At 46.7% G+C, this 26,525-nt stretch overlaps 1 protein-coding gene across 3 annotated transcripts in view; it reads left to right on the forward strand.

The window, feature by feature from the left end:
* Gfra2 (GDNF family receptor alpha 2) overlaps window positions 1-25,728 on the forward strand; it is a 97,964-nt gene extending 72,236 nt beyond the window's left edge. For all 3 annotated transcript variants that reach the window (XM_041675235.1, XM_041675243.1, XM_041675253.1), the window contains 5 exons: window positions 13,627-13,736; window positions 14,635-14,775; window positions 16,712-16,884; window positions 23,339-23,392; window positions 24,361-25,728. In XM_041675235.1, the coding sequence (XP_041531169.1) occupies window positions 13,627-13,736; window positions 14,635-14,775; window positions 16,712-16,884; window positions 23,339-23,392; window positions 24,361-24,483 (601 nt within the window). In that variant the 3' untranslated portion in view covers window positions 24,484-25,728. The remainder of the gene's footprint in view (window positions 1-13,626; window positions 13,737-14,634; window positions 14,776-16,711; window positions 16,885-23,338; window positions 23,393-24,360) is intronic.
* Window positions 25,729-26,525: the final 797 nt, after the last annotated feature.

Here is a 26,525-nt window from a genome sequence, read left to right on the forward strand (position 1 = left end):
TGTAAAATCTTTTATTTAATAAAATTTGTTCTTTAATAATTTAATATATATTATATATATGTGTGTGCATGTATAGGCGGAGGCTGCTTGTTCATTTCCCAGCTTCCCAGACCTGAAATAATCACACAGAAACTATATTAATTACAACACTGCTTGGCCAATAGCTTAGGCTTTTTATGAACTAACTCTTACATCTTAAATTAACACATTTCTATTATTTTATATTTTACCATGAGGCTCGTGGTTTACCAGTAAGATTCTGGCTGGTGACTCACATCTTTCTCCTTCTGTGGCTACATGGTGTCTCCTTGACTCTGCCTACTTTCCTCTATCTGCTTGGAATTCCTGCTTTACTCTATTCTGCCCTGCCTTAGGCCAAAGTAGTTTTATTCATTAACCAATAAAAGCAACACATATACAGAAGGACTTCCCACACCATATATATATATATATATACATATATATAATACATATATACATATATACACACACACACACACCCATTACACACACACACACATACACACACACACACACACACACACACACACACACACACACAGCATCCTGGTTATCCCCCCCTAACCCCATACTTTCTCTTATTTACCTCCCTTCTTAGCAAGCCCCACTTCTCTATAAATCTGTCTTCCAGATTCATGACTTTTGTTTTATTTTGTGTATAGTAGAATTTAGCCAGGGCTGTCTGTGTGAATACAGGCTTAGAACTATCTATCAGAGCCTGGTGGGCTCATCAAGGGGTTTACAAATGTCTGCTATGATCCCTTCTCCCAGAATCTGTTAGTTGTCACTTAAGGCTTTTACATAACACCTCCGGCCCCCGCTACAATGTTCCCTGGTCCTCAAGAGAATGGGTAGGAAAGGGTTTATTTAACTCACACTTACAGGACACAATCCATCTCTGAGGTCATCCAGGTCAGACACTTGAGATAGGAATCATGGAAGAACACTGCTTGCTCTCAGACTCACACAGCTTATGAAACTCAGGCCTAACTGCCTAAGGATGGTACCTCCCACAGTGGGTTGGGCTGTTCTAAGTCAATCAATAATCATCACTCACAGACATGGCCACAGGCCAATCTGATCTTGTCAATCCGTCAACTGAGTCTCCTCCAGGCTGTGCCACGTTGATAAGACTAACCAAAAGAGCATTAATATCTTGTTTAGGACTGACTCCTCAACCATCCTTTAATATCAGCATCGTGTGCAGCCGTGGGTTTCTGCATCCATTCACTGCGAAGAAAGGCTTCTCTAATTAAGGGCTTGAGTAGCCTTGACTGTGGGTACAAGCATATGCATTTAGAAGGTGACTTGATGCTATGTCAGTCTGGCCAAGCAGCAGTAGATTCTTCCCTGGGGGCCCAAAGGCTGTCCATAGTATTTTTTTTAACAGGTTTGCAGTATTTGTATGAATATATATTTATTGATTTAGCGATGCTGAACTATCTTGGCACTACTGGAGTGAAGTCAGCTCAATCATGACGGGTGATCTTTTTGGAGGTGATCTGGGATTCAGTTTGCAAGTATTTCATTGAGAATTTTTGCTACCGTGTTTATCGTGGAGTTTGTGGTGTACTTTTTTGTTTATTGTGTCTTTGTCTGGTTTTGGTATTGGGGTAATGCTGGCTTTAGAGAAAAGAGTTTGGAAGAATTTCCCCCTTTTCTGCTTTTTGTAATAATTTAAATAGCATTAGTTGTAGTTCTTTTTCAGAAGTCTGGTGAAAATCTGCAGTGAATCAGTTTGTGAGCATCTTACAGAGGATTTTTGCATCTGTGTTAACCAAGGAGAAACCCTGGGGCCTTCCTGGTTTGGAGACTGTCCCTGCTTTTGCTTTACTGTTGGTTATTTATCTGTTTGAATTCCTCATTTTATCTTGGTACGAATTTAGTAGGTCATATGCATTGAGAAATTCATTCATTTCTTTTAATTTTCCAATTTAATGGAATGTATGTTTTTAAGATATGTCTTGTGATTTTCCGAATTTCATTGGTATGTGTTCTGTCTCTCTCTTCATCTCAATTTTATTGATTTAGGTGTTCCTCTTTTTCCTTTAGTTAATTTGGCTAAAAGTTTGTCAGTCTCATTTATCTTTCCGAAGAGCCAGATCTTTGTTTCATTCTTTATATTGTTTATGTAGTTTCTATTTCATTAATTTTTGCTCTGATCTTGATTATTTTCACCCGTTTACTAACTTTGGATTTTGTTTACTCTTGTTTTTCCAAGGCCTTACAGTGCATCATTAAATTTGTTTGTTTGAAATCATTTAGAAGTTTTGATATAGGCACTTAGCACTACAAACTTTCCTTTTAGGACGGCCTTCATTACTTCCCATAGACTTTGGTATGATGTGGTTTCATTTTCATTCAATTTTATGTTTATTTCCTTCTTGATTTTTTTTCAGTGACCCAATTATCATTTAATAGAGTAGTTTGGTCTCCATGTGCTTATGGACTTGGTGAAGTTTTCTTGCTCTTGATATCTAGACTTATTCCATTGTGGTCAGACAGAATAGAGGAAGTTATTCCCATTTTCTTATATTTGCTTTTTTAGTCTTTGTAAACTAATTAATTAATAACTTTTTTTTCCCATACCAATCCCAGTTTCCCCTCTCTCCTCATCTCTCCTCCCCCACCTTCCCTGTACCCCACCCCCATCTGCTCTTCAGAGAGGGTAAGGCCTCCCCTGGGAAGTCATCTAACTCTATCCCATCACCTTGTTGAGGCAGGCCAAGGTCTCCCCTGCCCACTCCCTCCCAGGCTGAGTAGGGAGGTATCTCTCCATAGAGAATGGGCTCCACAGAGTCAAGTTCATGCATTAGGGTTAGATCCTGGTCCCACTTTCAGTGGCCTCCATGTATTGCTCAAGTCACACTATTGTTGCCTGCATTCACAGGGCCTAGTTTGGTCCTATGCAGGTTCCCCAGGGGTCAGTCTGGAGTCAGTGAGCTCCCACTAGCTCGGCTCAGATGATTCTGTGGGTTTCCCCATCATGGTTTCCCCATCTTTGTTCATATTACTGCTCCTCCGTCACTGATGACAACTTATGCTGGAGAGGATGTGGAGTAAGAGGAACACTCAGCCATTGCTGATGGGGGTGCAAACTTGTACAACCACTTTGAAAATCAGTATGGTATTTTTTTTTTTTTTTGGAAAATTAAGAATCAGTCTACCTTAAGACACAGCAATATCACTTTTGGACATATACCCGAAGGAGGCACACTTACTCCACAAGGACAGGTGCTCAACTATGTTCATAAGAGCATTATTCATATTAACCAGAACCTGGAAACAACCTAGATGCCCCTCCACCGAAGAATGGATAAAGAAAATGTGGTACATTTACACAATGGAGTACTACTCAGTGATAAAAAACAATGACATGTTTAAATTTGCAGGTAAATGGATGGAACTAGAAAAAGCCATCCTGAGTGAGCTAATCCAGACCCAGAAGGACAAATATAGTATGTACTCACTTGTAAGTGGAGATCAGACATAAAGCAAAGGATAACCAGCCTATAGTCCACAACCCCACAGAAGCTAGAACTCTCATCCAGAAACAGATGGAAGCCAATACAGGGATCTACAACTAACCACGGGGCCAAATTTCCCAGAGTCCATTTTCTTATATTTGTTAAGGCTTGCTTTGTGTCCTGAATTGTGGTCTGTTTTGGAGACTCTTCTACGTGCTACTGAGAAGAATGTGTCTTACTTTCTGTTTCAGTGGAATGTCTTATAGATGTCCAATAGGTCCTTCTGATTATTGGTGCCATTTAATTCCAATGTTTTTCTATCTAAATTTTGTTTAATTTTGTTTAGATGACCTGTCTGTGAGTGAGACTGGGGTGTCAAAGCTTCTACGATTACCGTTTTGGGGCTAATTTGTTGTTTTATATCTAGTAGAATTTTGTTTTCTAAAATTGGGTGCTCTTGTGTTTGGTGCACATATGCTTAGAATTGATGTCCTCTTAATAAGCATTGCCTGGTGAGCATGAAGTGTCTTTCTTTATTTCCTTTGACCAGTTTCGGTTTGGAGTCGATTTTCTAAGGTATCAGAACAGCTCTGCTTGCTTGCTTCCTAGTCCAGTACTTGTAGCAGTCTTTCCCATCAATAACTTTATTTTTATTTTTTTTATATTTTTTCCATTTTTTTATTGAGAAAAGGAGAAAAAAAAACAAGTTTCCACCTCCTCCCAGCCTCCCATTTCCCTCCCCCTCCTCCCATCCTTCTCCCCCTCCCCCCACTCCTCTCCCCATCCCTCTCCAGTCCAAAGAGCAGTCAGGGTTCCCTGCCCTGTGGTAAGTCCTAGGTCCTCCCCTCTCCATCCATTTCTAGGAAGGTGAACATCCAAACTGGCTAGGCTCCCACAAAGCCAGCACATTATGTAGGTTCAAAACCCCGTGCCATTGTCCTTGGCTTCTCATCAGCCCTCATTGTTCGCCATGCTCAGAGAGTCCAGTTTTATCCCATGCTTTTTCAGTCACAGTCCAGCTGGCCTTGGTGAGCTCCCAATAGATTAGCTCCACTGTCTCAGTGGGTGGGTGCACCCCTTGTGGTCCCGACTTCTTTGCTCATGTTCTCCCTCCTTCTGCTCCTTATTGGGACCTTGGGAGCTCAGTCCAGTGCTCCAGTGTGGGTCTCTGTCTCTATCTCCATCCATCACCAGATGAAGGTTCTATGATGATATGCAAGATATTCGTCAGTATTGCTATAGGATAGGGTCATTTCAGGTTCCCTATCCTCAGCTGCCCAAGGAACTGACTGGGGACCTTGGCTTGGGCATCTGGGAGCCACTCTAGGTTCAAGTCTCTTGCCAACTCTAAGGTGGCTCCCTTAACTAAGAATTATGCTTCCGTGCTCCCCTATCCAACCTTCCTTTATCCCAATCCTCCTTTTTCCCCAAGTTCCCCCCATTCTCCCCTTCTCCCTTTACTCTCCCCATCTCCCCTTACCACCATCCCACCCCACCCCCAAGATCTCAATTTTCTCCCCGGCCATTTTGTCTACTTCCCATAGCCAAGAGGACAACTATATGTTTTTCCTTTGGTTCACCTTCTTACTTAGCTTCTTTGGGATCACCAATTGTAGACTCCGTGACCCTTGTTTATGGCTAGAAACCAATTATGAGTGAGTACATCTGGCATAACTGGATGTCAACCTGTAGAAGAATGAAAATAGACCCATATCTATCACCATGCACAAAACTCAAGTCCAAATGGATTAAAGACCTCACTATCAGTCAGAACACATTGAACCTGATAGAAGAGAAAGTGGGAAGTACCCTACAGGAGATGGGCACAGGAGATCGCTTCCTATGTGTAACCTCAACAGCACAGACTTTAAGGGCAACATTGAATAAATGGGACCTACTAAAACTGAGAAGCTTCTGTAAAGCAAAGGACACTGTCACCAAGACAAAAAGGCAACCTACTGACTGGGAGAAGATCTTCACCAACCCCGCAACAGACAAAGGTCTGATCTCCAAAATATATAGAGAACTCAGGAAACTAGACTTTAAAATGCTAATTAACCCAATTAAAAAATGGGGCACTGAACTGAACAGAGAATTCTCAGCAGAGGAAGTTCAAATGGCCAAAAGACACTTAAGGTCATGCTCAACCTCCTTAGCGATCAGGGAAATGCAAATCAAAACAACTTTGAGATATCATCTTACACCTGTCAGAATGGCTAAAATAAAAAACTCCAATGATAGCCTTTGCTGGAGAGGCTGTGGAGGAAGGGGTGCCCTCATCCATTGCTGGTGGGAATGCAATCTTGTGCAACCACTTTGGAAATTGGTGTTTCGGTTTCTCAGGAAATTCGGGATCAACCTACCCCTGGACCCAGCAATACCACTCCTGGGAATATACCCAAGAGATGCCCGATCATATGACAAGAGCATTTGTACAACTATGTTCATAGCAGTATTATTTGTAATAGCCAGAACCTGGAAACAACCTAGATGCCCTTCAAAGGAAGAATGGATGAAGAAAGTGTGGAATATATACACACTAGAGTACTACGCTGCGGTAAAAAACAATGACTTCTCAAATTTTGCATGCAAATGGATGGAAATAGAAAACACTATCCTGAGTGAGGTAACCCAGACCCATCAATAACTTTATTCCAGGGTGATGTTTCCCTTGATGGTAAGGTATGCTTCTTGGAAGCAAAGATGGATCTTGTTTTTTTAATTCAGTTTGATAGTCTGTATTTTTTTTATTGGGGAATTGAGACCATTAGCATTCAGACTTATTACTGAAAGGTGTATATTAATTTCTGTAGTTTTGATGGGTTTGTGAGATTTTCTTAGTTTCGATGATGAATTGCTCTGGTATTGTCTATTTTTCTCTATAGGCTCTTGGATGTATTTATCTTCTTCTTCTGTCTCGAGTGTTCTCTCTAGCATCCTCTGAAGAGTTGACTTAATGGTCATAAATTCCTTTAGTTTGTTTTTATCATGGAAAGTTTTTATTTCCCCTTTACTTATAAAAGATAGCTTTCCTGAGTTTAATATTCTCTCTTGGCAGTTATGATCTTTCAGAGCCTGGAATCTATCTTTCCTAGATTTTCGGGCTTTAAAGGTTTCTCTGAGTAATCAACTGTTATTCAGATGGGCCTGCCTTTGTATGTATGTGGCTTAGCATTTCTCCCTCGGAGCTTTCAATGTCCTTTCTTTATTCTGTGGGTTTTTTTTTAATATTTTAATCATGCTGTTGTGAATAAATATTCTCTTCTGGGCCTGCCTATTTGGTGTTCTTTGGGCCTCTTATTCCTGTATGAACTTATTTTTCCCAAGATTTAGAAATTTTTATTTTATGTCTTTACTGAAGATATTTTCTCTGACTTTGACATGGGAGTCTTCTCCTTCTCTGCCTGTAGTTAACAGATTTGGCCTGTTTTGGTGTCTCGCAGACCCTGCATCATCTGCTCATGCATTAAAGTTTCATTTTTCCATTTTCTTTGGTTGAATGGTCCAGTTCCTCTAATTTGTCTTTAAGCCCAAATATTCTGTCTTCTGCATGATCCATTTGGCTGGCGAAACTATCGGCTGAACTTTTTATTGGACTAGTGGAGAGTTTCATTTCCAGCTTTATTTCAGGTTAATTTTCTTCTATGGTATTTCTACTTCTTCCCTGAATTCTATTTTTATACCCTGAATGAGTGTCCTTCTTTCATTCAGATGTGTGTTTGTGTTTACTTGGGCTACAGTCAGTTTATTACTGTCCAGAGGTCATTCTAGCACTGGGGCTGTCTTTAAACTCTCTGACCTCTTTGAACAGACTTATAATTGTTCTGTGGAATTCTGTGTCGTGAATTTCTTCTTGGGGACCATGGCTATGGGACTGGTGTTTTTCTCTTTCTTTCTTTCTTTCTTTCTTTCTTTCTTTCCTCCTCCTTCTCCTTATTCTTTTTTTGTATTGCTTACATTTGTTTTCCTGATGAGACCTGGTCATCTGGAGTTAGGTGGTTGTTCAATGTGTCTTGCTAAATGTTTAATGCCCACAAAGCTGGAGCCTGGAGGTAAGCAGAGGATTGGGCAACTCAGAGAAGACTAGGTAAGAAGAGGCAGGTAAGGGCGTGGGAGGGTGTGTGTGTGTGTGTGTATGTGTGTGTGCATATGATTTCCTGGGTTGCTCATAGCTGGTCAGTTGGGGGAGTGCTTTCTGTCCATATCTGTGCCAGGCCAGGCCAGTTTGCTTTGGTTCAGTCTCAGAGGACTGTAAACAGGGGATGGCAGCTGTACACAGTTGTATAGTTGTGGGGGAGGGGAGCGGCTTCTCCGGGTTCCTGCTGGCTTGTGTTTCATGTGGTAGTTTTGCGGGAGCAGGAGGGGTGAAGCTGCCTTAGATAGGCTTTACTTTGGCTGGAGCGTGCTCCTGAGCCAGGGGAAAGGTTACAGATGGTTGGGACTGAGGTGTTTCCAGTCTGGGTCCAGGGCGGGTTGGGGTGTGCGTGACAGTTTGTCAGGAGTGAGCTCCAAGGGCAGGTTTTTTTTTAATTGATATTATGTTTTGGTGTGTCTGTTTGGGGCGTGACCGCGGTGTGTGCACATGGTAAATGTGGAAACCAGAGGATGAGATGAGGTGTCATCCAGCCACAATGTCCCTTCATCGGAGACAGGGTCTCTCATCACTGTTGGGCTTGGCTGGCTGCTGAACCTCAGGAATCCTCCTGTCTCTGTACTCCAGCCTTAGAATCATAAGCACATGCCACCATGCTAGTATGTTATGTGAGTGCTGGTTTGGAAGCAGGTCCTCATGCTCATGAGGCAAGTGCTTCACCCACTGATCTGTCTCTCTAAGCTTCTGCTTAACCTTTTCATGGCGTGCTTTTTCCTGGTGGTTTCGAGCTTGGCCAGAAAAAGCCGTTTAATAGTAGAGAGTGAAGCTAAGTAGTAGTCAATAATTAAAAAGTAAATTAACTAACAGAGACACAGCTAGGTTAAAAATAAAAAAAATGGATTGGCTCACAAAATAAAATATAGGAGTGATAGAGGTGTATCCTAGGAAGCAAGGAAATCTCTTTCCCTTCCTCCCTGCCCTTCTTCCCTGTCTTCTCCCCTTTCTATCCCCTCTCTCCTTTTTTCCTTTCTTCATTCGAATTGTTATGGAAGTGTTTTGAATGTGACCCAAGGCCACTACTGTGGAGCTGGTATGTTTGTGCTCTAGTCTGGAAACCAGAAAGTAAATAATGTTCTTTCTTGCATCAGGAAAACCTTAGTTAGGGATCCCTCTTTGGACCATAATGGCCAAGAGAAAGGGGTTTCAGAGTTGATCCAGTCTAGGCCAGTTGTCCACCTGATCCCAGAGGTGGTGTCCATACAGTCTGTCCTGAGTCTCAGTCTGTCTGTCATGGTAGGGAGGACATGGCAGAATTTCATGGTGGTGGCGGTATGTGGTAGAGGATTCTCACATCATTAATGAAGCAGAGTGGCCAGAATTAGGGACCAGGCTAAAACCTTCAAAGCCCCACCTCTAGATGGCTGCTAGTTCCTTCCTCCTAAGGCTCCACAGTCCCCTTCCAGGCACCAATAGCTATGGAACGTACATACACCCAAAGCGTGGGTCTACGGAGATACTTCAGATTCAAAATGTAGCACTCCTTAAGAGATTTGACAAGGTGTTACAGCCTGGACCAAGACAGAATGTCACTGATAAAACACAGATCTGTGTCCTTTCTTTTGGATAACACCACACACAAAGTAGTTAGAAGAACATGTTCATATAACTGTGTACTATGTGTCTCTTTGGGTGCAGGAGTGTGTGTGTGTGTATGTGTGTGCATATGTGTGTGTGTACATATATGTGTGTACACGTGTTCATGTGCGCACACGTATGTACTTATGTGTACAGAAGCATGCACATTCTGCATGTAGCCGGCTACAAGTCTCCTAGGATTTTAATTCTTCCGCTGGGCTGTAAAGTAGGAGCATTGAAAGCTGAGACCAGAAAGCAGGACCTGAAAAGCACTCCTAAGCTCAACTCTGCAGCCTGTTCAGATGGCCTCACTTTAGACTGGAGCCTGCCACCCCACCCTCTGGAGGCCTAGTGGAGAGATTCCTAGCTCTGTTGCTGCAGTTTGAGGAAGGGTGTGTTTGGGGCAGAGCCTAGAGAATTAGCATGTCCAACAATTTCTGGCCAATGACAGTGCAGGTAGTCTGTGCCTGGTTACCACACTTGGAGAATTTCTTTGAGAAGTGCCCCACCCCCCAGTCTGGGTGAGTGCTCCTATTTGGGTTGTTTTCTGCATCCCCAGCTCTGCTCTTTCTCCTTTTGCTGGGGCACCTGTGCTAACAGATAAAAATAAGAGGATTCCCAGTAAAATTTGAATTCCAGATCAGAAAACTTTTTTTAGTACAAGTATGTCTGAGATGTATTATAATAATAGTAATAATTAAAAAACTCACATTCATCTGAAATTCAAATGAGATGGGCATCCAGCATCTAATATGGCCACCTTTTCATCAAATTAGGGTCAAGTGCCTCTCTCCTGCTGCTTCCCTGTGATTGAATAGGCCAGAGCTCTTAATGAAGCCTGCTCACAGAGGACTTGTGATTTTGGGGCAATCCACCTGCTCCCCTGAACTCAGTGAATAGGAATTGGTTTGTGTCCATTTCAGTGCTCTTGCTGGCTCTCTGCTTCTTTCTCTCTGTTTATCTGTCTGTCTGTCTGTCTGTCTTTGCCGCTCACAATTTCTTCACCCCATCTCTTTTCTGTGTGTGTATGGGAGTGACTTAAAGGCAGAAATCTGTGATGTGGAAGACTTATCCCAGCCAAAGATCAACTCTTGGCAGTGGTACAGAATCCTAGAGACCAATGACATCCCAGGGTGGAGGGGATGAGTGACATTTTGCCTGGAGGAGATGGCGATCACCAGCTGGCACCCCACATATTATGGGTTAGGCTGGAGTGTTCATGTGGTTGGTTCTCATTGTGTTGGGGTTGTTGGAGTTTGTAGAGGCATGGAAGGAAATTGACTCCACTTGGTCCCTTTAGCGGGCGGAGGGAGCCCGCTGCTATGGGTTTATCACAGATTGAGAGGCAGAGAAAAACTTGAGCAATCAAAGGCCTCCTGGAGACTTGGACTTGGCAACCTCCTAAATGGCCCCATTTGTCCCCTTCACTTGCCAGAATGTCATAATGCTGAGAGTGGTGATGCTGACAGCAGAAGGCCTAGCTGCTTCCCTTCCCTTCCTTTCCCTCACCAACTGCTGGTCCAAACCCACATCCTCCCCTTCTCTTTCCTCTGTACAGTTTCTTGTCTGGGGTCCTGGCTCTAACCCCCAGGCTTCTTTAAGAGCAGGAGGCTGGAGCCACATAGGGCTGAGATGCTGCTTTTCCTGCACATCACTCTGGGGCCTGGCCATGGGGGCTCTGTGCACATTTCCCAGCTTCCAGGGCCTGTCCTCCCTGCTCCATTCTTCATGGCATGGAAAGGGAGAGTGGGCTCAGGGGGGCAGGGTCTCTTGGGACCCAGCAAGCTGTCTATGGAGCCCTCCCTTCCCATCTCGACACAGGATAAAGTGGTGTGTTTTCTCTGTGGGTCGTGAAAAGCTCTTTCTTGTTTGTACTTGCCAGACCCAGGCATAGTGCTGAGGACCAGACATCTGCATAGAGAAGGCAACAAAGATGATGATCCCTGTCTACGTTGGTGGCTGGCTGCTCTGTCTGATACCTCTCATCGCTTTATTGAAGCTCTGGGAAGACAAAGCTTTCTGTTTGTTAAGCAGGGACACTGAGTACCAGAGACACGCCAGTGAGCCCCAGGTCACATAACAGGGCAAAGGACTGAACACAGCCATGTGACAGATGGCTCTCAAAGCAGCTGGGCTGCCTTCCTTCTTACCAGCTCAGGAGCCCCTCTAGCCACAACTCTTGAAAATGTCTGTCCTCTTTTACCGTCTGTTCCCTGGCTTGCATTCTCACCCGCGCGTCTCCTGCAGAGCCTGGCTGATCTATGGTCTGCTAGGGAAATGTCCCAGATCCCTCAAAGGACCGCTCTCCTCTTCTTTCATTTATGTTGCCATTCCTTCTCCAGCCTTTGAGCTGGTGACATTTTGAGAGGCTCCTTGGACTTCCAGGCCAGCTGAAAGATACGCCAAGTTCCCAGTGCCATTTGATTTTGGAGTCAAACTTGTTACAGAGAAGGCTGCTCTGGTTGCTGGCGGTGACTGGAACAGTCCAGGAGGCTCCAACAGCTACGGGTCTAGCTGGAGCCCCCAGCTCAGTTTTGGGCAGATCATGTGATTTGTAAGGAAATAAGCAGATAGTGACATTCCACCCAAGTCCTGTGCCCTAATCTAGGGGGGGGAGTGGGGAGCATGCTGCCTTGACCATGCCGTCGGGGTTCCCTTCTGATGTCATATTGACATGCTTACCATTTCCATCTTGAATCTGTTAGTCACATGTCAGGGGAGATGCTCTAATCCAGTTGGAGCAAGGATGAGGGATATAGCTACCATATCCTTTAACACGTTTAACAGGACCTTGGAGGATATGGATGAAGAAAGAAATAAAATTGCCGTGTTAGCAATGGGCTTTCTCATTGGAGAGACTAAAGAAGGCAATGCCAGCGAGTCTGTGTGCTGTCGAGTCGCCTGGTGCAGATTTTCTGTGTAGTTGCAGATAAAAAAAGAGCAGAACTATGTGGTCGTAGGAAAAGTCCTCTGTGGAGAAGTGTTGGGGGTGGCTTTGGGGACGCCGGAAGTGGGAGACAGATTCTATACATTCCCACGTGGATGCACGAGTGTGTGTGTGTGGGGGGTGTCATACAGAACAACATCATACGGAAGACGGTAACTAGTGATTGCTCTAAAATGCAGGATTCTGCAGGATCTCCATTTCTGCCTTTATCTTTTCCTATTGCCCTTGCTTCCTTCTGAAGCAAGGGAAGATTTGACCAAAGCGGAACTTTTGAAAAGCCTAGTGTTTTCCAGGGATGTACCAAAGTACTAGGGACTAGGCAACTGAAGACAGACATAGACCCTCGCTTACAGTTCTAAAAGCCACAAGTCTGGAGTGTCAGTGGAACCATGCTTTCTCTTGCACTGTCAGAGACTTGGATGAGCTGATAAATGAGGTCACACAGTCAGGACACTACCTGTAGGAGGTGATGCTTGCCATAGGCGTGATAGGGAGGGAGGGAGGAATCCCCTCTAGTTCAGGCTTATAGAAGCTCTGCGGCCAGAGCACCAGGGTAAGAGGGAGAAGGAAGGGGGCTAGCCGTGGGTGTTAGACTTTGCTTCACATCCAGTTCTGAGGTAGGGGTAGAGAACAGGCCCGGTCCTGCTCCTAGCTGAGTGTGTCACAGCTGTGCACAGAGGGGTCCTGTGCACGGTGTCACAGGAACCGACAGCAGCGGGTGATGGCGTGCTGGTCAGGAAGAGAAAATTTTACAAGGTGGGCTCTGCCTGGTGATCCTGGGAGGCAGGAGAGGGGCAGCCTGTTGGCCTTTGTTCTGACACGATGCAGCAGAGTCCAGGCCAGAAGGAGGAGAGGTCGTACCCTAAGGAGACTCTTCCTCCTTGTCCCTGAGTTCTGGTTTAAGTTTCAGGTTAGGGTCGCAATCATGGGAACCACTTTGGGTTGGGAAGCGCAATGTGTTCCAGGATTTGGGCAGCGTTCTCCAAGGCTCTGGCTGGCAGGAATTGGAACCTAGTTTCCTGCCCTGGTCCTAGATGCTGTCTGTCGACACACTCCTTCCCTCTTCTCTGTTTTCTGACAGCAGGAACCAGTTAGAGAGCATTGCCAGTGTCTCTGAACTTTAGTTTTGCTCTTTTTTTTTTTTTTTTGAAACAAATCTCACACTTCATTCCAGGCTGACACTGAAACTCACTATGTAGCTCAGGCTGGTCTCAAACTTGTGATAATCTCCCTGCTTTTAGCTCTCTAAGTGCTGGTGTTACAGATGCGTGGCTGGGGCTTTTCTTAAATTGCACTGTGCCTGCCTCTGCCCATCTCCCTTCACTTTCTATTCCCTCCTCTCCTGGCTTCCTCAGGTTCTAGGATCTGCAGTGTGGAGCTTCTATGCCCCAGGCAGTGCGGAGGAGGCTGGAGCAGACTGCCAGACTAAACTGTTTCCTCCTTGGGTCTTTTCCTGACACCAGGTCCCGCCTGGCAGACTTCCACGCCAACTGTCGAGCCTCCTACCGGACACTCACCAGCTGCCCTGCGGACAACTACCAGGCATGTCTGGGCTCCTACGCTGGCATGATTGGTAAGCTCTCCTTGTGTTTTCTGTGATTTCAGTGCACCCCCTCACAACCTCACTGGGGTGGGGAGTGTTGCAGCCCAGCCCAGGGTCAGTGAAAAAGACTCAAGGCACAACCTTGCCTGTGGCAGATTCAGAGAAGTGTCCAGGGGAAAGCAGAGGGAGGCTACTCCTTACTAGGAGGGGACCGTTTTTTTGTTACAAGGCCTTGGAAATTAAACTACAGCTTTCTAGGCCCTGCTAATCAGTCAATCGGGACTCTTATACTGAAACTTTCACTAAGTAGCTGATATTTCTTTCTTTCTTTCTTTTTTTTTTTAAAGATCTATTCATTTATTATGCATACAGTGTTCTGTCTGCATGTATACCTGCAGGGCAGAAGAGGGCACCAGATCTCATTACAGATGGTTGTGAGCCACCATGTGGTTGCTGGAAATTGAACTCAGGACCTCTAGAAGAACAGCCAGTTCACTTAACCGCTGAGCCATCTCTCCATATTTCACAGACAAGGAACTGATGCTTAGGAGAATCTGAGTTCCTTGACCAGGCTCACTTAGTTGGTAAATCCTAGTGCTGAGATCCAACCCAGGATGGGTGCCTTCATCTTTTAGATTCTAGAAGAATCACTCTGCACATTTGTGAGGGAGAAAGCAAGGACCAGAAGGCTGGGGCTGAGCTGCTGGGGTCTTTTCTGCCCTTCTGACAGCATAGAGACTGGTCTTCTCTCGGCCTTTGGCTTTTCTGGTCCTGCTGACTCCATGGTCACTAGGAGTCATTGTGCTCAGAGTTAGGATTGTAAGTTGAGGTACCTGAGTTTTGTTTGGTGTTGGGGAGGAGGGCAAACATGAACCTTTGTCCTATTGTGTCTACGCATCTTTTTTTTCCTTCCCTTTCTCCCTCCCAGGGTTTGATATGACACCCAACTATGTGGACTCCAACCCCACTGGTATTGTGGTGTCCCCCTGGTGCAATTGTCGTGGTAGTGGGAACCAGGAGGAAGAATGTGAGAAGTTCCTCCGGGACTTCACAGAAAACCCATGCCTCCGTAAGTCTGGGAAGACTTCCCTTTCTGTTTTGTAGTTGGAATACACTTTTGCTACCTGGGAAGGAACCTAGAGCTGCTCTGGTCATTTTCCTCTCATCTTCTTGGGATGGCCAATGATACCCGTGGGGCTTCTGTACCATATAGGGGTTCCTAGAGACCTGAAGTTTTGAGCTCTTGGAGATTTCATACCAGAACTGTCAGCGGGGTGCCTGAGCCTACCATCAGAATCTCTAAGCTCATGGGATGCCAAGATAGAATGATTTTCATTGGCTGTTCTGACAGCATCAACCAGCTTCCTTTGGAGACTGAGTGTTCCCATGAGGACCACAGGCACCCTTTCTTTGTGGTGGGTCTTTCCTCTTGGAATTGGTGACTTAAAAAAAATCATTTAACTACTGGTCTAAAGGCTTCAGAGAAAAGCAGTCACAGTTAAATTTGGCCTGCCTTTGGTCTTTGCAGCCTGGCATCCCTTGTCGATTATGACACTGGCAAATCTCTTCCCCCCTTCTTTCTCTCCTTTTTTCTTTCTGTTCATCTATTTTTTGCCTTCCCTTGCCTGGCATTGGGGATTCAGATTTCAGTGCCTGTCATTAAAGCACGCGTAACTAGGTGGAGGTAAATTGGAGTCATCTGTGATCCCAGCACAGATGGAAGCTGTAGGCTGCAGTTCTCTCTGGTGCCAGAGTTAAGATACCCAAGTCCTCCTGGACAAGGGGGGACTCAAGGTTTCTCAGAGGCTGTATCTCTTGAGGACAGCTGGATATTAGCCAGCTGCAAGGTAGGGACATCTGGTGGTCTACTCTGACAGGTTCCCAGGGCTCCCTAGAAGGACACAGACTGACGAGGAGATTGCAGGGCAGAGAGCCTTGTTGTACAGCATTGCAGGTGACCAGAGTGGCCTGTATCTGGACTGGAAGATAGCGTACTCCTCCTGCAGATCTGAAGGCATTGGGGCTTTCTTGCCTGAAAGTCATGGTGGTTGGGAGGTAGAACAGACTGGTTAAAGGATACTGACCAGCATTTGGTGTTGGCATCCAGTTCAACCTGGATGTGAGTAGGTGTCATTGGGGTTATGGAGGATATGGCTTGTATGGGTGGCCTAATACTGTGAGTCTCATACTGTAGCAGGTGCTTGTAGGAGAAGACAGGAACTAGAGGTGGAACCTTGAGATGGCTAGGAGATAGTCTGAGATGACATCTAGTGGATGGGTTAGAAGGCACCATAGGCTCCCAAGGTTCTGCCTTGGAGGACTTAGTTAGGTATAGAAGACATCTTCAGGACTGGCAATAAAGGGGAGAAAGCATTGTTGATGGTAGGAAGCTATGCATAGTCCACAATGAGACATGACTTTGGAGGAAGATATTTCCATAGATATTTGTTGAGTTTTAGGAATAATTTTGTTCAAGAAGTCCAATTAGATTGCCCCAGTGGATTAGTGCTAGTTGGTGGTATGGGATAGGAAGGCCGTCCAGGAAAACTCAGTGATGTGGAGAGGGAAAATGGCTGAGGCTGGGGTGAGGATCAGGTAGTACCTGAGTTGGCAAAGGAGTTGGAAGAGCCTGTGCCCAGGAAGCCATGGATGGGGCCTTCTGCAAGAGAAGTCTCCAGTGCTGGCCACCAAGAAGATGCTCCTGCCATCTTGGCCTGGCCAACTGTCTCTAAACTTCATGGCTCCACTCTTGTAGCAATTCTCATTTTGCTAATTTCTTTCCATTTTGATTTTTCTGTCTCTTCTAGTTTTTCTGTGCCATTTCCCTCACCAATTGGGAGAACACTTTATGTCTGAAAGGAGCCTTAGCAAAGTCAAACTCCAGTGTCCAACCATTTGTCTCCAGCTTGTAGGCTCCTCTGGGAGAGCAGTAGTTAGGAAGGAAGTTCATCAGGAATGACGGCAGCAGGCTCTGATCTTGCTATTTCTATCTGCCCTCTCTCCAGGGAATGCCATTCAGGCCTTTGGCAATGGCACAGATGTGAACATGTCTCCCAAAGGTCCCTCATTTCCAGCTACCCAGGCTCCTCGGGTGGAGAAGATTCCTTCATTGCCCGATGATCTCAGTGACAGCACCAGCCTGGGGACCAGTGTCATCACCACCTGCACATCTATCCAGGTGAGGGCTGTGCCTCTGAAGCTTGGGAACCGGAATTCGGCATAGCTCGAGTGCTCAGAATGCATCAGGGTCAAGCATAAGGGAATTCACTGAAATGGAACCATTGAAGGAACGCCGAAGGTTCCTTAAGATCAGGAGCCCAAGGGCCAGGAAGTTGGGAAAGAACATTTTTTTTCACCTCTTCGTTCATGTAGGCATTTTCTTTGCAACCTTGAAAACACTTGCTACCTAACAATATTGCAGTAGACAGACTGGGGTACAAGAGAAATGTAGTAGTTACCATTCAGCTGCTGTCTGCTAATTATCAGTGAGCATGCTGGGAATTCTCATCTTGTTAAATTCACAATGAGGTGACAGTGTTCTTTTTAAAAATTTATTTATTTATTTATTTATTTATTTATTTAATGAACCAATCCCAGTTCCCCCCCACTCCTTTCTTCCTGCTCCCCCCACCTTCCCCCACCCCACCCCCAATCTGCTTCTCAGAGAGGGTAAGGACTCCTCTGGGGAGTCAACTAAGTCTGTCCCATCATCTTGTTGGGGGAGGATCAAAGTCCCCCCTGCCCAGGCCTAAGCTGAACAAGGTATCTCTCTGTAGAGAATGGGTTCCACAAAGTCAGTTCTAGGGTTAGATCCTGGTCCCACTGCCACACACTGCCCAAGCCCCATCACTGTCACCTGCATTCACAGCCTAGTTCGGTCCTATGCAGGTTCTGCAGTTGCCAGTTCAGAGTCAGTGAGCTCCCACTAGTTCAGGTCAGCTGATTCTGTGGGTTTCCCCATCACGGTCTTGACCCCTTTGTTCATATCTCTCCTCCTTCTCTTCGACTGTACTCTGGGAACTCAGCCCAGTGATTAGTTGTGGATCTCTGCATCTGTTTCCATCAGTTTCTGGATGAGGGTACTATGATGTCAATTAAGATAGTCCTCAGTCTGATCTCAGTGAAGGTCAGTTAAGTTAGCATCTTCTCCACTATTGCTTAGTTTCTTAGCTGGGGGAGGTGACAACATTCTTACTCAACATTCAGGAACCTGACCCAGAGGTCTTAGGTGACAGACCCATGATCATGTACTGATGGTTGCTGGCATGAGACCTTCCTCTTGCCTCCAAGATTTACAGTGTTCATTGAATTGTCCATCCATCCATCCATCCATCCATCCATCCATCCATGCAATATGGTTTACAAACTCTGTATGCTGTATCTTATATGAGCTTTTAGGGAAAGATACATTGGTGAATGAGATTGATCCTACTCTGGGTTGTGCAGTGTGCTGGTTAGATTTATGTCAACTTGACACAAACTGTAGTCATCCCAGAGGAGAAACCTCGATTGAGAAAATACCTCCCTAAGATCAGGCTGTGAGCCAGCCTGTAGAGCATTTTCTAATTAGTGGTTGATGGGGGAGGACCCAGACCATTATGAATGGTGCCATTTCTGAGCTGGTGGTTCTGGTTTCTATAAGAAGTCAGACAGAGCAAGCCACAGGGAGCAGGCCAGTACACAGCACTCCTCCATGGCTTCTGCATCAGTTTCTGCCTCCAGGTTCCTGGCCTGTTTGAGTTTCCTATCCGGGCTTAATGCACTACAATGTGAAAATGTAAGCCAAATAAACCCTTTCCTCCCCAACTTGTTTTTGGTCATGGTGTTTCATTGTAGCAGTAGGAACCCTAACTAAGATATATAGTCTTTATGGCCTTGAAGGTCAAAAGCAATGATATCCTTCATTGTAGTAGCTTAACTGCTAAAGAGGTTGATCCTAAGCAGGCCACATACAACATACTGACTCACACATGCACACACTGATACAGATGTAGACACAGATACACACACACACACACACACACACACAAACAAACGCACACACACACAAACACACACACACACACACACACACACACACACACACACACACACACACCTAGAACAAAATATTTTGAAGAAAGTTTAGTCCAGAATGCCAAAGGATAAACAGTGAGGTGTGTGTGGAGGACACAGGAGATGGCTCGGGCAGGACTTCTCAGAGACTGGCTGGACACACTGCTGGGGTCTGGAGATCATCAGCAGGGGCACAGATTACTAGAAGGTTTGCGAGGAGCTGAAATGGTGGGCAATGGGCTTCTCTGATCGGTAGTACGTAACATTCATAGCACCAGGATGAGAACTTGAGCGGGTTCCTCCTGGCCACTCACCAATCTGTGCTGGTGACCCTCCTGATTAGGGAAGACACTGTTCCTTCCGCACCTTGAACCTTGGGGTCTCATTATCAGTGACAAATGCCTTTAAATGCCGTCAGTTAGAGGATTAATCCCTTCATTGAGTCTCCCTCCCCAGTTTGGGGGAAGATACCCATGTCATCTTTGACTGCCTTCTAATTACACTGGGTTTACCTGGTTTACTGCCAGGGGAGGGCTCAGGTTCCTGCTCCGTAGACAGCTGTCAGCTCAATTCCATGCTGATGTGGTAGACAGTTAGGTTGACCTGAGTTACGCCACCTGCTAGATGACCAGACTCAGGCACAATTTGCCCTTCTCATGCCTTACATGACCCCAAAGGGTACCCTTGATCTTACGCTTCTTGGGACAGCTCACCTGTGAAGAAGCTACATTGGCAGAAGACTGGTATTGCCTATACTTTCTCTGTGATCCCCTGTGGGCACAGAGAAGCTCAATGCTGTGGTAAGAGCTCTCACTCCAGGCTCTTCAGTGCCTAACCATGCGGAATCTCATTCTTTCTTCTTAGAGAAATTCATTCTTCACATCTTGACTAGTCAGTTAACTATTGCTATAAGTGAGCCTGTTTGTGTATGATGTGTATACACAGGTACACATGCCATAACACATATGTAGATGTCAGAGGACAGCTTTGTGGAGTCAATTCTCTCCTCTCGCCACTGTGTGTGCTTTCGGGCTCAAACTCAGATGGCCAGGTTTGCACAGTAAACACCTTTACTGGCTATGTCATCGCATGGGCCCACATTGTTCATGTTCTGAGTTTCTAAAGCATCCTTGTTTAGTTCCCCCCACCCTGACAACATGGGCTTTCACAGGCTCCAGTCTGGGGGCCTGTCTTAATCCTGATTTGTTTCTGTATGGGAGGTGATGTAAAAACGCTGTGTAGACCCAGCGATGCCGCTCAAAGGTGGGGATTATGAAGCTCCGGTGGGCGGGAGGCTCCTTAGCAGGTAGTTCCTGCAGGGCTGGCTGCAGGGATTGTCAACCTGGCACCTGTTGGCTAAGTCATTGAGCAGGATGCTAGGGACAGCCATTCCAGAAGGCAAGGAAGAAAATCAGGTATTTAGGAGAGACCTGTTCACCATTCCCTGCTGGATTCCTGCTCAGAAATGCAAGGGGAGTGCCTCCGAATCTTACTATTCTGTAGGGAACCCCCTTTAACATGCCAAGCTGGTCTGTCTTTTCCGGCTCAGCTGGGGGCTGGCCTGAGGCTCTGCTTCTTCCCACCTTGTATCCCTCTCCCAGGACTGGGGAAGATGGGACCCCTCCTGGGATTAAGGCTGTAGAGAGCTCCTTGAGTATAGGTTTATTTATCTGAGTCTATATGAGCCCTTTGAGGCAGGGCTCACACACACACACACACACACACACACACACACACACACACATGCTTTTATTCATTTTTATGTGTGTATATGTGACATGTCACAAATGTAGATGTCAGAGGACCGCTTGTGAGAGTCAGCTTTCTACTGTGGGGTTTTGGGGACCAAACTCAGGTTACTAGTCTTGGTGACCAGCACCCTTACCTGGTGAATCATCTCATCTCCCTGGGGCTGAGAAACTTAAGGGCACAGCCCCAGCCCGTGAGGGAGGGGAGCAGTGGATCTGAGTCAGTGTTCTGGCCTTAGGTATTAGAATTTCCAGCTCTCTGTTTCCTCCCCACCCACGTGCGGCTTTTAGAAAAACCGGAACCCCCCCTGCTGTTTTGTGTGGTGACTAGAACTGGGTGGAGGGGCCTCGGGTTGGCTGTTGGAGGTCACTGAAGCCATTTGCTAGCTGCTGTGTTTCCTGGAAATCAGGAGGGCAGAGGGTTTTTTTTCCCCCCTCCAGCCTTTTGCTTCTAGAGTTGTCCTTATGCAGAGAGGTTGGGGAGTCCTTGGAGAGAGCAGGGTGCTGCCCAAGTTATGCTTTCCTTACCGGCCTCAGACCACAGGTTGAGTTGGGTTGCGCCTTCTCACCTTAAGGCTCCTTCCCTGTCACCTGTCACTTGGGTGCTTGGCTTCTGGGTTCTGCCTGATAAAAAATTACTTGGTGCTGCTTTGTGTGATGAATAGGTAATTTTGAGATCTGAGGGTCCAGTGTCTCACCTGAGCACCACTTAGGGGTGCATGCACATCTGTCCAGGCTATTTTATACCCGAAGAAACAGGCTCAGTAAGTTAGTCTTGGGTAATCAGCCGAGCCAAGTCTTGAGCCCAGGACTTTGTCGTCCTGGGTCCCTGCTTCTTACTCTGTTCCAGACCACCTTGGGACAAGAATTTAGGCTGTGACGTGTGGATGACCAAAGGGATTAGACAGGTAGAGAGTTCTAGATCTTGCAGCCATGGCCACATGGGCAGATCTGACAGGCAATCCTCACTGCATGTGGGTAGGCTCTCGTAGCCCCGGAATCTATTGTCCTTAGGTTTTGAAGGCTTCTTCGTCCTGATTGGGAGACATTGCTGGCTCTTGGTCACTCTGGGGAGGAATGTAGGCCTAGGTCAGGGGCCCCATAGAGCTTGTGTGTTCAGATCCTATCTCTATACTTCTGGTTGAGCTGGAGAATGAGGTTCTGGCTTGAGGCTCAGGAACATTTTTGGCTTTTCTTTGTGGTTTGATCTTGGTGTAGAATGCTGTGTGCCCATCAGTGTCCTGATGCACGGAGCCTGCATGGGCTGCCTGAGCATTTGTCCAGTCACAGGGCGCTGTGGCTGCCCCACCTGAGGTAACTGTTCAATCGAGTTGTTCTCTCAGCTCTTAGTTTTCTTAAGGCAATAGACTATTTTCAAACAATTTTATGTGTAACTCTGAAATACATTAATGAAACAAAGATGGGCACCTTTGATTGGCATGAGACAAGGTCCTTGAATGCTGTGGGGCTGTCTGACTCTGATTTACTGGAATTTCATATCTAGTAAGCCTTGAAATAGGGTGACATAGGACTAAGCCATGGGGCCACCGAGGGCAGGCCAGGCTTGCCACAGCCCATGATTAGAATGATGAAAGTGGTACTGGGTGCAGGTAGATTCTTGGCAGTCCACAGGAAGGATAAGGATAGATGTGGTATGGTGAGGATTTGAGTAGGGGAGGGTGCCAGATGGGAGACTAGAAGATAGGATGTCCTCCAAGATGAGATGACGTTGTTCTCCCTGTGGCCACCCAGAGCTTGGCTGGACTGGGACTATGCCTTGAGGAGGAACAGCCCATCTTTGGAGATACAAGGCCCTAGAGCCCATGGCCCTCTGAAGGTTGGGCCAGCTTTTGTCACCCGGGGACACTGGTACTGTGGTTTTGAGCAGGTTCCTCCTGGGTCTGATTTCTTTTGTTTCTCCAGTCTGGATCATGACCACACTTTCTTGGCCTGGATCTCACTGTGACAGCTGGGGCATCACTCAGTTGACCAGACGCCCAGGATGATCGGTTGCCTATGGAGTCCAAGGGATTATTGATAATTCTGGCTGAGAACAGTGACTTCCTCATAATTTCTAGGGCTTCCTAGGTGCTTCTAGTGGCCAGAGTGTCCACACAATGGCTGTGAGAACCAAGCTATTTGAAGCCAGGATAGACGTGCCATGTCCCCAGTTTGTTCCCATGGGACTCTATCATAGTGTCGGCAACAGAGAACTGTTGATTGCACATATCCTTTGGTCCTGCTGCCAAGTAGTTAAGTCAAGGTAGTGAATTTTGGAGCATTACCAGACTGGCTTTTCTTTCTCATCCCTTACCTCATCTGCAGAGGGTCCAGGTGCACACGTCTGTTGGGGTCTAAATGGCCAAGCACAGCTGCTACAACCCTAACATTCGTGACAGGCAGCACCAATCAATTACAGCTCTCTCTCCTCTCCTGAACTCAGATGAGGGCTCGTCATCCTTTTTCGCTCCACAGTTCTCCAGCAGCAATGGCAGGCGATGTGCTGGCACCCAGCAGTCAGTTTTCTCTGTGGCATTTCCTCGTTTGTGCCTGTGTGCACTTAATAAAACATTAGCTGAGTTGCCTTTGGAGCCAAACACTGCTCAGTGCAAGGAAAAGGCCTGTTCTCTGTCTCTGGGGAGTTGGGAGGAGCATTGGGAGAGGTAGATGGCCACTGACCACAGAATGCTGCAAGCTGGGGATCAAAGTTTCCTTCAAAAGCCCACAGGAGCCAGGATAAAAAATGCAGAGCATTTCAGAGGAAGCCGGGTGCTTCATGCTGCATGGGACCCAAACAGCCTGCTAACCTGTCGTGCCTTCTTTCCCCAGGAGCAAGGGCTGAAGGCCAACAACTCCAAAGAGTTAAGCATGTGCTTCACAGAGGTGAGTAGGGGCACAGTGAGGGGGGGGTGGGCACTTGAGGCTGGGCCCACAGGAACTGTTATTTAGGTGAGAGTTGAACTCAGAGCCCCTGGGCCAGCCGAACTTCTGACCCCGCTTGGACCTGAGTGAGAACTCACTCTGTTGGGGTGGTGGAGGCTCCAGCCAGAGCCTGTGGGTGTCTCCTTGATGACCAATAGCTGCTCTGAGCGGAGGCCCCTCCCACAGTCCCCTCTAAGACGAATGGGTTGGGTACTGCTTGGCTCTAGTTCTGTGGTGGTTACGGGGCATGGGAGTCGAGAAGGACTCGGAATCTTGGTGGAGCCCCTTGCCCAGGATTGTAGGAGTGACTCACAGGCCCAGGATAACAAAGAGTGGCACCCCAGTCTGCCGAAGGGCGAGGGAGAAGCTCTGTCAGATGTACAGTGATGGGATTTTGTGGAGAAAGAGTGTTTCCTCAGTCAGGAGCAGGGAGCAGGTGGCCTTCTCCTCTCCCTATCAATAATCAGGCCCTGATAAACCACCTGTTTGGAATTGTTCTTGTTTACTTGCTGCTTTTGAAATAGGATCCTTACCTTAGGGTCCTTACTGGCTTGGAACTCACTTTGTACTCAAGGCTACCCCTGAACTTAACGGTTTTCCTAACCCCGCCTCCTGAATGCTGGGATTACAAACTCCTGCCAGCGTGCTTGTTTGCCAGTGTGGAGGTCTACAGGTCCATTTACTGAGGACTGCTACCCATGGCCTTGAGGTTTAGAAGAGACAGAGTCTCCCATTTGTCCCTGTCTTCCCCAGTTCCCTGAAGGCACAGTTCTACCCTCAGAGGGCGAGGGAAGCAAAAGACGGCTCTAGGCAGTGAGAGAGGCGGGGCCGGAGAAGACAGCTTTCGGCATGTGTTTCTTTGACCACAGCCCTACTGATGGGTTTTTGTTGTTTTCTTTGTATGTGTCACCACCTCTGCCATGGATCAGCTCACGACAAACATCAGTCCAGGGAGCAAAAGGGTGATCAAAATTTACTCAGGCTCCAGCAGGGCAAGACTGTCGGCTGCCTTGATGGCACTCCCACTTCTGATGCCGACCTTGGCCTTGTAGGCCTTCGGAACCCAGCACAAGAGTTCTTCAAGCAACCCAGATGTGACTCCCACCTGACAAAATGGAAACACACACACACACACACACACACACACACACACACACCTTGCAAAAAAAGTTTTTTGTTTTTTTTTCCTACATTGTCTCTGAACCTTTCTCCGTTCAAGTTTCTTCTCTGGAGAAGTTTTTCTAAACCAAACAGACAAGCAGGCAGGCAGCCCGAAGCCTGCCTAGAGGTCCCCGGCAAGGGCCACCCAGCACCACTAAGGAGGGCTCGAGGCTCTGCGATGACTCTTTTCTCTTCACTGGTGTTTTCTCTCGGGACCATATGACGACCTGCTGTGGAAGGGACTTCGCTGTGCCTGGTGTGAACTGGAGAAAGGACAATGGCAGCTGTTTCTTGAGCTGCCTACTCTGGGGACCGACCCACCCAGGGACTAGCAGAGAGTGTCAGTCAACAAGGAAGCAGGGGTGGCCGTAAGGACCTTGTCACCTCTTCCTCTTGGCTTCGAAGATGGAGATGGTTTGCTGCCACCCCCAGCTCTTAGGTGGCCTAGTGGGTCTGAGTCTGGATTGGGAACCCCCATGGCTGCTCCAGGCCAATTGTGTCTGTAGCGTAGATGGGGTTAGGAGCTGTTAACAAGAGGAAGCTCCTCCAGGGAAGGAGCAAGCCTTGGTTGGGCACCAGCTCCAAGATGCTCCTTCCTCCTTCCTGCCAGGAATCCTGAAGTCAAAGAGAAATGATCCTCTGTTGGCTTTTTTTGGATTTTTTTTGTGGGTCCATTTGGCGGACCTCACTTGGGGAGAAGGGCTGTTGAGTGGGGGCTAGGGAGACCCTAGCTGGACATGTGTCATTAACACTCTGGTGGGGTCCCAAGCTTGCCCTTTCTCTCTTCTCCTCTTTTCCATTTTTCTCTTTCCTTATTTCTGAGGCATTCATCCACCATCTGTACATACTGGGCCTCCTTTCTCCACATATGTGTATATCCATATACATATAGCCTGTGATTTCCTCTTTCTTTCATTTTTTTAAGAAGCAAAACTATGGAAATAATACCCTACAGATGAGCGAAAATGTATTATTGTAAAGTTTATTTTTTTTAATAATGTTGTCTATGATGGGAAGAAAGGTACCAGGCCCCCTGAGCTCTGGTCCGGTTGGGCTGATGGGGCTGTGGCCGGGCACTCCCGATTGCATTCACTCTTAACCAAGCTCCAATAAATGTACTAGGAAGCGAGTTGCCTTCTGACTCACTCCCGTGACTTCGCCTGTGCTTTGTTCTTGGCCAGGGACCACCCTTACTTGAGGGTCCTGCTCGGCTGGCAGATGTTCGTATGTATTTGTATGTGTGCATGCACTGGTGTATCTGGTCCATGTGTCCTGTTGTGGCTGATGGATGGAACTCACATAGGAGATTTGTTTTTTTAACTTGGTGGGTCTGAGGTCTGCGGAGTCTGTGGGATCTTCTCCCCTCCTGCGTCACCTTCCTGGTCAGCACTGATGTCTGTTGCTGTAAGACTAGAAGAAAACTGAGACAGAAGTGGGGTGGGAGCATTGAGAGAGACGCCTGGCATCAGTCCTGGGTGATGCTTGTGTTTTTATGCAGCCCGGATGGCCCTGTCTACCTTATATGTAATGGAGTGGTGTCTCCTTAGGCTTTCTGGTCTACCTGAAGTGTGTGACTGGAACTTTAATCCTTGAGTCTCACTATAGAAAGAAGATGATTCTTAGTGTTTGGGGAGGGGTACTAAAGACCGTTTTTTAAATTTTCTCTATCCCATTCTTCTATCTTTCTCCATTTGCCACACAGACCCTACTAGGATACTAAGACTACATATACATATACATCACACACACACACACACACACACACACACACACACACACACACACGCACAAGGTAGGCAGGATGGAGAGGGAAAGTCTGATCTACATCTTTAGGGTTGCCTGTGATCCTGCCTTGTCACCCTATGGAGTGATGTCATTTTTCAGTTTCTCTGTCCTGGTTCTGCTCAAATGACTCTTATTGATTGTACACATG

The sequence above is a fragment of the Microtus oregoni genome, unplaced genomic scaffold (assembly GCF_018167655.1).
Source record: "Microtus oregoni isolate MIOR12 unplaced genomic scaffold, Mior012 000001F_ref0000356, whole genome shotgun sequence".
NCBI classification, from domain to species: domain Eukaryota; kingdom Metazoa; phylum Chordata; class Mammalia; order Rodentia; family Cricetidae; genus Microtus; species Microtus oregoni.